Source organism: Meriones unguiculatus, chromosome 14 (genome assembly GCF_030254825.1).
Source record: "Meriones unguiculatus strain TT.TT164.6M chromosome 14, Bangor_MerUng_6.1, whole genome shotgun sequence".
In the NCBI taxonomy this organism is placed as follows: domain Eukaryota; kingdom Metazoa; phylum Chordata; class Mammalia; order Rodentia; family Muridae; genus Meriones; species Meriones unguiculatus.
The window spans coordinates 86,193,297-86,205,505 of record NC_083361.1 but is presented as its reverse complement, the minus strand read 5'-3'; the positions used below and the strand labels follow the sequence as shown (position 1 = coordinate 86,205,505).

Genomic DNA, 12,209 nt, shown 5'->3' with positions numbered 1-12,209 from the left:
ATCCTGATCCCGAGGACCGGGCGGACACAGCCTCGGCCACGGATTGTCCGTTCACTGATCACCACACACTTATTAAACACCACCTCCTATTAGCTCCGAGCCGACTGGGCTGTACCTGCTGCCCTGCAATCCTGCCCTTTCGAGAGAGATTCATCTGTGCCAGGCACGGGGTGCATGCTTGCAGTGCCAGCACGCAGGAGGAGGCAGGAGAAGCACAAGGCTTTTTGTGTGCGTGTTTGCAGTGCTCGGAGCTGAACTTGGGCCATTGTACCCCAGGCAAGAGCTCTACCAATGAACTTTATCACCAGACCTGTTTTGCTTTGTTGCTGAGACAGAGTCTCATATAGTGCAGGCTGGCTTTGAACTTACTAGATAGCTGAGGATGACCTAACTGCTGAGCTTCCCCCCTCCACCTCCCAAGTGTTGGGATTATAGGTGTATGCCATCTTGCCTAGGCAAAAGTTATAAGCACTTTTTTTAAAAAAACAAACAAAGTTCTGTGGATTGGATCCACAACCTCACACAGGCTACACAAACCCTCTGCCACTAAGCTGCTTCTTTGCCCAGGTCATGAGTTTGCAGCTAGCCTGAGCTGCATAGGAAGACCTAGGCTCAGACAAACACCGCACACAGGAAGAAAGCAAGCCCACCAGCCTTTCGCTTGGCATTCAGGAGGTCCAGAGTTTAATCTTCAATAGTGGTAGCAAAACTCAGAGGTGCTAGGGGCGACCTAAGCTTCTGGGGGGCTTGCATGTCATGCACAAGACTGGGTTCATCTGGGAGCATGATACAAAGTGGGCATGGTAGTGCATGCCTGTAATCCCAGAACTGGGGCACTGTTTACAGAGGAGTCAGAGGTTCAAGACCACCCTCCACTACATAGTCAGTCTAATGCCACCCTGGGCTGCATGAGACCTTGGAGGAAGTGTTGAAAAATAACAGTTCCTGGGTTGGAAAGATGACTCAAGCAGTTAGGAGTACTTGCTACTTTAGCAGGGCTCCCTGGTTCGGGGGCCAGGATCCAATACCCTCTTCGGGTATCCAGGCACCAGGCAGGCACACACGCAGGCAAAACACTCATACATATAAATTAAAAAGAAACAAGTCTTTTAAAAAGAATTCCTTAGCACTGGGTGTGGAGGGGCTAGGGAAGCAGGACCGGATAGAGGGGTGCTGAATGAATGCCAGGAAACTTACACAGGCAAGCTGGCAAGGGGAAGCAGGGCTATTGAGGCCTGCTGACCATCTCTTACATGCGTTCAGTGCCGCGGCCCTTACCTAGGGAGCCAGCAGTCTCCTGGGCATCGATCTAATCATTCTTCAAATGTACCATTACAGACTGTCTGTGGTTAAGAAAAGAAAGCTGAGGATCTTGGAGAACATAGAATAGGCACACAGGACCTAATCTGAAGACCCAGTAGGGCTTCCTAGAAGAGGTGACATTTGTGTCTTAAAGGAAAAGGAAAGGCATCGATTGCTAGGGGAGGGAAAAGGCTTAGGTCGAGGCCCTGATCCTAGGGAGAGGTGTCTTTTCTAGGGTGCAGCAAAGAAAGGTGTAGGGGCGGGGGACAATGATTAAGGCTGGCTGGGGTGGGGGAGGTCCCATTGCTCAGGAAATCCAGAGAGAACAAGTTGGAGACAGAGTGAGCTTGGTGAGTGTGGGAACCCCCAGAGTTCCTAGCTAACCAGGGCTAGGTCACAGCTGCAGGTGTAAGGACCCCTTCCTAGTGCCCAGTGGGGGCTGGTGTCAGAGCTTCCTCACTGCACCCCAGTCTTAAGTGGGTCCTGGGGTAGGTTCTGTGCTTGTGCTGGGATTTGAGGAAGGAGGATCACCTTTAAACAAACTCCAGAGAGTTGGGTGGAGTCCCTCCCCGGTGAGGGCCATGGGGAGAGGGCTGGAAGGGAGCAGGGCTGGAGCCAGGTACTAAGCTGGGTGAGGTGGTGGTAGATTTAGGGGTGATTCAATGAACCCAGGTCCCCCTCCCAGAGCCGGGGCCAGTGGGGCTGCCAGCCCCACTGGGTGGGTGTCTGTCCCTGCCATGCTGTAGTTGTTAAGTCCGCGTCACTGTGAGCGGAGGCGGGTCAGGCTCATGGGCGTCACAATTTGATATCTGTATGGTGACACTGTTGATGCGAGCGCACTTGACCCTGACCTACCCTGCACCTGGGCCTGTTCTGTGCTGACTGTGTTCATCCATGGCTCCTGGGTGTAAATCTGTGTGTGCGCGCTCTAGATACAGCAGTGGACGCGCGCGCGCGCGCGCGCGTGTGTGTGTGTGTGTGTGTGTGTGTGTGTGTGACTGTGTCCTGAGGCGGGGGCGTGATGTCCCGCGGCACTGGGCTTGCTGCGGGAGAAGGGGAGGCGCGCAGAGGGCGGGACTCTTCTCGCTGCGACAATGCGCGCTCCCTGCGCGGAGGAGGCGGCAGCGCCACCGCCGGCTGCGCTCACACCGACGCTGCTGCGGACGGACGCCGCCACCGCCACCGCCACCGCGGCGGGGCTGAGGGCCCCGGAGGAGCGCGGGTGGGAGGGGGCTCTCCGACTCTGCACAGTCCCCGCCTCGGCGGCGGCCCGGCCGCATGCTTCAGATGGTGAAGACCCTGGCCCAGTTCACCATCGCGCTGGAAGACATGCGCGATCTGGGCCCGGCCGCCGCCTCCGGGGAGTCCGCCGGGGGCGGGGGCGGGGGCTCTGACACCGCTGAGGAGCCGGGGGAGGCCCAGGTACGAAGAAGGGGAGGGGCAGTAGGAAACCTAGGTCTGGGCCTAGGATGCTGCAGACCCAGGAGACGGGGGAAGCGTGGGCAGATGCTGGAGAGCAGGGCCTGGAACTTGGATCAGGCTTCAGGAGCCTGCCTGCCTGCCAACCAGGGGCTTGGGGAGGGCTGACCTCAGGGGAAGGCGAAGGTTGGCGTTGAGGAGCCCTGGCTGCGATGGTGGGGTTGGCTGGGCACTAAGGGTCAAGGCCCAGGACAGTACTTTCTTGTCAAGTGCGTCAGGTGAAAGCAGATTTGTTTCTGGGTCCCCAGGAAAGCCAGTTTCCCAGCATCCCTCAGGGTGGCTGGGTCCCAGCTGTGTGTATGTGCTGGGGGTAGTCAGCATAGCTTCCCCTTTGCCATCTCCCCACTGGAACTACAGAGCCTGGAGATGTCACGCTGTGGGAAAGGTGGTGTCCCCATCCCTGCCCCCCTCTGCCTTTCTGGAGGGGGCGGGGGCAGAGTCCAGGGATGCTACCTTGTTTTTGTGTTTGTCCGGGCCCAGCCTCTGTTCCATGCTCTGGGCACAATGGGGACTAGGGCTCTGCCCTAATCCGGGTACTGTACTGTGTTGTGTGTCTGTGTCTCTATTGCTCCAGGTCTCTGGGCAGGAGGGCCTAGCTCGCAGCGGGATAACTAGCCAGCATTTTTGTCTTGATGCAGGGAATCTGGCTTTCATGGCTTCTCTCTGTGTGTCTTTCTTCATGCTTGGTACACCAGGCTCTGAGGTTTTGGGTTGAATGTTAGGAGAGTTCCCCTCACCATCTTCCTGCTGTGACCACCTTCCCCCCACACCAGGTTCCCCATGTCCCCGTGCCAGGGGCCTGTCTATAGCTGTTGAGGGTTGAGGGGATCTGGAGGAAAGCAGGCTGAAGGGCTGGCCAGCCAGGAACAGGTGGGCCTGCTGATCTGGCGGACAGCTGCCTTGTCCCCCATCTCCAGCTTCCCCGCCCCCACCCCTGCTTCTCCCGTGTCCGGACATGTGCAGAGGGTGCTCCATGCGGTGACAAGGAGCTGGCCTTGTTTTCTGTGCTGTACCTGACAGCTGAATGACAGCCCACTGTGCTTTGCAGCAGGGAGGAGGCTGGGAGAGGCGGCATTGCAGCGTCAGCTCCCTCTGCCACCCCAGCCTCCCAGCCAGCAGGCCCAGTGCCAGCTGTGCCTCACAGGAAACTCCTCTGCCCATGACCCAGGTTGGGGCTGGCTGGCCAGTGGGTGTGGGCAGGGAACAGTAGCGGTGAGACCCAAAACCTGATCTGGCTATCCTGCAGTCAATCAGAGAGCTTCCCGGGAAGTCTCAGCGACGTGGAGTCACTGTGTAGGTGTGGACAGCCTCCCTGTTCTCCATCAGTACCAGGAGCAAAGGCTTTTGATTCCATGTCATAAGAGAGTGTGGCCGCGGGGCCGCTGAAGTCACACAGCAGGGAGAGCAGCGCGGGGGAGCTCTGTGGCCAGAGGTTTCTGGTAAATGGGAGCATAGGGTGCCGGCGCCCTAAGGCTCTGCAGGAGGTGTCTAAAGAGGCCCTGGGCCTGGTTTTGTCTGTCCCTGGCCATGTGACCTTGGGCAGGTCATGTCACTTCTCTGGCTTTCGTGGCTTCTGTCATCTGTACAGTGGATGACAACGGCTGTGCGGGGCTGAAATGAGTTGCACACACTTGTGAGGGGCTGCGGTGTTTGGGGGCTGCCAGCCCAGGACTGGATGTGGGAGCCCCAGAAGCATGCAGTGTAAATGGTCTGCTCGTAGTCCAGGTCTCTGAGGTAGGGCCTGAGGAGCACAGCACTGCACAGAGCCTGCGGAGGTGGAGTGTCCTGTCCCAAGGAGGTGTCACCATGCCTCAGTAGAGCTCAGTGTGGGAGTCCACTTCTGAGTATGCCTCCTGGTCAGTTATTGAGGGACAAGACTGATCCCCAATTCCAGGGTCAGAGGAGCAGCACTGAGGTAAGCTTACCACAGCCAGAAAAGTGAGAAGGAAGCTGGGCGTGGTGGGATGCCCTGGCAGCAGGAGGGAGGCCCAGCCGTCCTAGTTGCAGAGTAAGATCATGTCCATAGAAGACCCTGCCCCCAAAAGAGAAAGAGGCCTGAAGGGTAAGCATGAAGACAGTTCCCAGAACTGTAAGAGCCGTTCTGGGCACAGCTGTGTGTGCCTGTGACCCCAGCAGTGTGCGCCTGTGACCCCAGTGCTAGAGAGCAGAGACAGGCACATCTCTGAGCTCCCTGGCTGCAACAGTGAGCGCCAGGTTCAGTGAGAAACTCTGTGTGGAAAAGTAAGTAAATAAATAAATTAATAATGTGGAGAGCAGTCTAGGAAGACACCTAACATTGCTCTCTTGCGTCCACACATACAGCATGCCAGAGCAGACCTGAACACATGAGCACACAGATCCCTATCACACACAAATGTACACAACCAGAGAGAAGCAGTGGAGAGACTGTGGACCACACAGGTGGCCTAGAGGGCTGGGAACACACAGTGTCCAGAAGGGACTCTAACCTTTTCATTTGGCATCAGGATCCAGCTTGTTAGAACCCTGACGCTTCCAGCGCTGCAGCGCCTAGCACCAGCTCTCCCTCCCTGGGCTGCAGTGTCTTCTTTTTATAGCAGGAAGTGACAGCGTCACGCTGAGGGATGCTGTGACACACAGCCGGGGCAGACATGTCCTCCTAGCAGCAAGCTGGAGCTTGGCGCGTTCAGAGTCGGTCTCTAGAGTGGGTGTGGCCGGGAGGCATCTTCCTTTGTAACTGTGGAGGTTTATTGTTGTTAGTTTTCCGTCTCTGTCCAGAACCTGTTGGGGTGGGAAAACAGGGATCAGCTGGGAGGAAGAAACACCTAGGAGGAGGCCTGCCAGGTTCAGGATGCTTGGGGAGACTCTCGGGGGGAAGGGGGGGCAGGAAACAGGCAGGAAAGGCCAGGGGAAGGATTGGATGGACTCTGTGTGTGTGCAGATGAGTCTGCATGGAGCTGCAGGTAGCAGAGGCTGAGGGGAGCAAAAGACCACTCACCTTCTGCTTCTCTCCCCACAGGACATGAGGAAGCACGTGACCATGACCCTGCTGGACACAGAGCAGTCATACGTGGAGTCCCTGCGCACCCTAATGCAGGTGAGGCCCATGCCTAGGCCTGAGAGCAACAGTCCAAGTGTGGGCAGCAGACAGGTGGGGTCACCCATGTGGACGGGGACAGAGACCAGAGAGCTGTGACCCTGGCATACGCCTGCATGCCAGTGCTGAGGACTGACAGTGCTGAGGAGAACCCCCGAGGAAGAGGCCACCTCCTGCAGGGTAGGGGAGAGTAGAGGGTCCTGGGCGGAGCAGGGGTCTCTACACCATTGCTTGTCTCCTCAGCAGCCCTGGACCCCGGTTTTGAGCGGTGCACCTCCTTGATCGTGCCCTCTCTGTGACTGGAATTAAATCCTGAGTATCTGCTGTGGGCAGACCCTGGTCCAGATACAGGAAGCGCAAGGATGAGGAAAACCCTGCTCAGTCCGTAGGACACTCCAGAGCAGCTGTTCTCGACCTTCCTGGTGCTGCGACCCTTTAACACCGTTCCTCACGGTGTGGTGACACCCAACCAAAAAAATCTGTTGCTACTTCATAACTGTAATTCTGTTGTTGTTATGAATTGTCACATGAATGTCTGATATGCAGGATGTCTAATAAGTGATCCTGTGGGGGTCACGGCCTACAGATTGAGAACCACTGCTCTAGAGGCATGAAAAAATGCCTGGCCAGAGTGCCATCAGGGAAAGCTCCCTAGAGAAGGCACCGTGGGGATAGCTTCTGCAGAGGGCTTGACTGGGCACTGAGAGAGACACTGGGATGGAGTATGAGGGGCTGGTTCTTGGCGATGTTGCAGGAGCCAGCAAGGGTCATGCCATGAGGTCCTTGAGCCCCAGGAGAAGGATTTAGACCACAGTGGGGCTCTTGGAGAGTCATCAGAGGGTTTTGAGACAGGTAGGCATGTTTGTCAGGAAGTCTGTGTGTCTGCTGGAAAGATGGGTGGCAGCAGAGTTCTAGTAGGGGCGCAGATTTATAAGAGGGACAAAGGGGGACAGACACTCAGCAGGCAAGCTGCTCAGGTCAGGTGAGCTGTAGGAACTGGGGGCGGGGGGCCGTGGGGGGATGAAGCGGGAAGACAGGGCTATGCCAGGCGTTGGGGCATGAAGCAGGAAGGCAGGGCTCTGCCAGGCTCCTGGCCCAGGAGAGGTGGAGCACAGAGGGGGGAGGGGTGCATCTATGGCAGGATAACAAGCAAAGCTCAGCTCTGCAGGTACTGGAGGCCAGAGCCTGGGTGTGTGTGCTGAAATGGGGCCCACGAGCACAATTAAAGATGAGCTTATTCAAGCCGCTACGGCTCAGGGTGAAGTAGAGCCCAGGAGCTATCCAGAGCCAACCCTCCTTCTACCCCTTCCACAAGGCTGCACTGAGCCCTTCTATAGACCAAACACTGTTCTCTGGGCAGTCCAGGGGTCACCATTCAGCAGAGAGTCTGAGGGACACGAACCTGTTCCCTGCAGCTCATGGGCTATTCCGGAGAGTAGCAGTCACCAGCCAGACAGGTCACCACTGATGACAAATGGTGACACAGAATTCAAGGGTGTGTGTCCATATGTGGGTAGTACTCCTCTTGAAAAGGAGGGTGATTCTGACACGCTACAGCACTGAAGGACACGGAGAATGCTGCTAAGTGAAATAAGCCACTCACCTAACAAGCAATGCTGTGCATTCTACGGTGCTCGGAGGAGTTAAGCTTCCAGAGATAGAAAGTGAAATGGTGGTGGCAGGGTCCCCGGGGAAGCTGAGGCTGGGAAAGGAGGACATAGGAAGTTGGTGTTCCAGTTCTCAGTGGTCCAGAGCTGTCAGCTGGGAGATGAAGCGGGTATTTACACAACAGTATAAGTGTGTGTACTAATCTGAGCACTTCAAACTGATTTAATTGGGGCTAGGGATGTAGCTCAAAAGAGTGCTTATCTAGTGTGCAAGAAGCCCTGGGTTTGATTTCCAGGACCGCATAATAAACCAGGCGTGGTGGTCCATACCTAGAAGCCCAGTACTCAGAAGGCAGAGGCAAGAGAATCAAAAACACAGGCTGTCTTTGACTAATAGATAACTCAAGGGAATTCATGGGGACCTATTTCAGAAACAAACGAAAGAAACTGGTCAAGGACAGATTGTAGCCTTTGTATATTTTACCACAAAGAAATACATTGCTCTGGTTTTTTTGTTGTTGTTGTTTTGTTTATTCTGTTTTAAGATTTTTTTTTTTTAAGTGAGTGCTCTATCTGGAAGTACATCTGCAGGCCAGAAGAGGGCTTCAGATCACATTATAGATGGTCATGAGCCATGATGTGGTTGCTGGGAATTGAACCCGGGTGCTTTAGGAAGAGCAGCTGGTGCTCTTAACCACTGAGCCATCTCTCCAGCCCCCCATTGCTCTATTTTTATATAGTTTTTAAAAATGTCTGTAAGGATAAGAACATAGAATGAGGACTTCCTTGATGTGTGGGTTTGGGGAACATGACCCTGGGTTTGGGGTGTCCAGCGAGCCCGATGAGGGAAACAGGCAGGGGGCACAACAAAAGCAGAGACCAGGCAGTGGAGGAGCCACGGTCATCACCAGAAGTAGCCAGGGTGGCCACAAGGAGAACGACAGGAAGCCAGGCAAGGGCTACGGTCTCCTGCAGGCACGGGAAAACCTGAGGAGGGATCCCCAGGATGTGGGACAGGGAGAGTAGCGAGGGCAGAGGCATATTGCCATCCCCTCGTGAGAGCTGGAGGCAGAATGGTCAGACAGCCCTGGCGTTAAGTGGCTGTCTGCTGTCGGGGGGTAGGAGTCTGAGTCTCCTCGCTTCTCCGAGCCGTGGTGTGACCAGCAAAATGACGTTGTTCGTGTATTCTCTCGGGTGAAGATGAAGTTGGTGTTGCCTCTCATGCCTGTTGGGAGGGAGGAGGAGCTGTGGAACTCAGAGCAGGCAGGCCTGGGCCCTACGAGGCAAGCAGGACTGGAGCTGCAGGCGGTGGGTGAGAGGGGGGAGCTATCACCTGAACCCAAGGGCTGTGGGGGCTGCAGCCAGGAGTGTGGGTGAAGAAGGTGGGCCTCCCCAGGGCTCTGGAGCGTGACTCCAGGGCTCAGGCTTTGCTCGCTTCGTGGGCAGCTGCGGAACCTGGACCAGATCATGGGCTCAGCTGTGCCTCACGTGCCCTGGCTGTAGAGTGGCATCTTGACAGCACCTGCCCCAAATGAGTATCTCAGGAGAGATGTACGGAGCATCTCATACACTGAGTGAGTGGGAGACAAGAGGATCAGGAGTTCAGGGCCAGGCTTGACTATTTAGCCAGTTCAGACAAAAACAAACAAAATAACAGAAAGGAATCACATGCCGAGGCAGCCAGGGGAGGTGGGATTTGAACCCAGGCCCTACATCTATACCCTTTTCCTGGGCTTCACCCCATCCTTGAGTCTTGTCTTGAACCCTGATATTTTCACCTAAGACACTGTCCTTTGCTAAGCAGCCTTTCTCCCCTTGGCCCCCTGCATCCTCTACCTTCCTGTTTTCAGAGCCCCTAGTCCCTGCCAGCATACTGTAGACCAAGCTGGCCTCTAACTCCCTCGAACTCAAGATCCGCCTGCTGAGGTTAACGCCTGGCCCTGCTGGTTTATTTCTGACACTCCGTGTCTGCCCCTGCTTAGCTTCCGGCTTTCTGGTGTGGGGCTTCGTGGCTCCCACCGCCTGCCTGCTCCTCTGCAGGGTGACCCACAGAGTGGTGTCACTTCTGCTCCGGCAGGAACAGATCCTGAGCCGGCAAGGTGCCGGCTTCCGCTGGCCAGAGAGCTCTGTATGAGGCCAGCCGCTAGCTACTCAGTCACCCTGAGCCTTTTCAGACTTCTCAGCCAGCCAAGAGAATCCATTCTGCTTGACTTTTTCAAGTTTGTTTTACAAAACAAGCCAGATTTTTTAAATGTTTAATATAAATGTTGTTTTATGAATGTAACATATGTCTTTTCACAACCCGCCTTCATTTTTTTGGCCTGCAGTTGCAGCGTGGGCCAGTAGAGGGCGACCTCTCCATGAGAATGCCAACGGAGGGGCTGTTTATGCTTAGGAAGTACCACTAAAGGCAGACTTGTGAAAAATGGAAATTTTACTCACAGATTGCCAGGAGATACAAAAACTTTTAAACTAGTATTCAGTTCAGGCCTCCAGGGCCTTCAGAGATGGCTTCCAGTGCCCCGCCTGCCACCAGTTAAGCTTAGACCCCGAGTTTCTCATGGATTAGATCCTGAGATGGAAGGCCTTCTCTTTTCGACAAACCCGGGGCTGGTCGTTTAATAGGTAGCATGTCCTAACTTAATTGGTATCGGGATTGTTTTAAACCCTAAAAGGTAACTAAAAATAATGGTTTACTCTAGATTGGGTGAAATGTGGTTTTGTTTTCTAGATTCTTTTCATTTGTGTGTTTCATTTGACTAAATGTAAGCTATGTTAGGTCTTCTTATTGACTTTTTTTTTCCAGATAAGGGCTCACTGTGTAGCCCAGGCTGGCCTTGAACTTGTGGTGATCCCCCTGCCTCAGCCTCCTTAGTACTGAGATCCCAAGTGTCTACTACCGAGTGGGTCTTTCTTGTTCAGTGATGTGCTCTAGCTCTTGAAGCAGTCCCTGGTGTGTAGTAATCACCAAGTATTTATCGGGTCAGTGAGGAGATCTCCTGGAGAGTATCCACCTTCCCATCTTCCTGCTTTCCTCCCTCCAAGCCCTTTTAGGCGTCCGTCATACTTTCCTGCACCCCTCTCCTCGTTTGAGCGCAGTTTTGGGGACACGGTCTTCCTCCCACTGCCGAGCTCCTGGTCTCCGTGGCACGCCCTGAGCTGCAGGCCAGGGTGATGGCCGGCGGGTGAGGAGAGGGCCACCGCTGTGGGAAGGTGCGCTGACCCCGTGGTCCTGCAGGGCTACATGCAGCCGCTGAAGCAGCCGGAGAACTCCTTGCTGTGTGACCCGTCTCTGGTGGACGAGGTCTTCGGCCAGATCCCCGAGCTCCTGGAGCACCACGAGCAGTTCCTAGAGCAGGTGCGGCACTGCGTACAGACGTGGCACGCCCAGCAGAAGGTGGGGGCTCTGCTCGTCCAGTCGGTGAGTGACCCGCTGCGCGGACTGGGACCCGGGCTCGGTAGCTGGCTCTGCTTCAGACCTGGGCCTCACATGTTCAGGGCCTTGACACTGCTGCTCACCGCTCTCTGGCTGGATGCCCTCCGGTGCTTTTTACAGGCTGGCGTTATCCTGCACAGTGACGTAGCGGGGCCCTGGCGCCCAGTCATCCGCCACACTCATCACCTCAGGAGCCATCCCATCCCATGAGCCTTTCCAGGGCCTTCAGAGGTCCTCAGAACTCCAGAAGAACCACAAAGGCAAAGTTAAAAACAAAACGACAACAAAGATGAGTGCTGGTGGTGCAGGCCTTTAATCCCAGCACTGCAGGGGGCAGAGGCAGGCGGATCTCTGTGAGTTTGAGGCCAGCCTAGGAGTTCCAGAACAGTGAAAGCTACACAGAGAAACACTGTCTCAAAAAAAAAAAAAAATTCATTTCCTTAAACTACTGCAAATATAACATGTTATTTCTTAAATTGGTATTTCTTTATGTAAGTTTAATTATATTGGAAAAACTTTTAAGTTACATTTTCAGTGTCCAGGAATTCTTGATGATGACTGATAAGTCATAGCCAAACTCAAATAAGTTGTTACTTAGAGCCACATAATTGTAAAAGCAAAACTGAAGAGAATCCTCCCAGAAAATTCTATGAGCCAAAAAAAATTTTTTTTTAAATATTAAAAAAACTAAAAAGGTCTACTAGCAAGTTTAAAGCCAGTCAGGGTTACACAGTGACACCCTGTCTTAAACAAACAAACAAAAAAATCGTGTCTGCTTTGGGATGTGATGCTTAAATGTGCTCAGTGTGAGGTAGAGCGGGTGCGGGGGCTTTAACCTATGAGATCTGTTTGCCTTTGCTGCTTGGAAACTGACGGCACCCGGTGAGGTTAAGAGCTCTTGTCTCCACCCTCGGTGTCACTGAACTCAACCTCTGTCTGGACCCGGATGCTGGCTGAGGGCTGCAGAAGGCTCAGCCCTGTCCTGTCCAGAGACAGACACAGCTGGCACCGTAGAGAATGAGGGACGCTGTATCTTGGCCTGTGCTTGGTGCAGCTGAGACAGGAACCCAGGTGTCCAGGTCCCCTGACCTAGCTCCTGCCAGCAGCCAACCAGCAGGAGGGGCACCAGCATGTACCCTGCCCTGAGCCAGGCTTCGCTGTGCCGGGAGAGCCCCTGTGTCAGGCAGCGGGTGCATTCCATGAGAGCAGGCTGCAGCCCCGTGCCCAGTGCCCAGGGGGGGCTGATTGGGGTGGGAGGGGTCTTCCTGGTGGAGGAACAACCGCACAGGTGGTCCCAGCAGCTAGGACA

At 54.8% G+C, this 12,209-nt stretch overlaps 1 protein-coding gene across 2 annotated transcripts in view; it reads left to right on the top strand.

Moving 5' to 3' along the window:
• Arhgef17 (Rho guanine nucleotide exchange factor 17) overlaps positions 1–12,209 on the top strand; it is a 56,906-nt gene that overhangs the window by 29,176 nt on the left and 15,521 nt on the right. The window contains exons 2-3 of one of the 2 annotated variants that reach the window (XM_021640959.2): positions 5,780–5,857; positions 10,703–10,885. In XM_021640959.2, coding sequence (XP_021496634.2) covers positions 5,780–5,857; positions 10,703–10,885 — 261 coding nt within the window. The remainder of the gene's footprint in view (positions 1–5,779; positions 5,858–10,702; positions 10,886–12,209) is intronic. The other variant, XM_060367671.1, reaches the window with a different exon arrangement.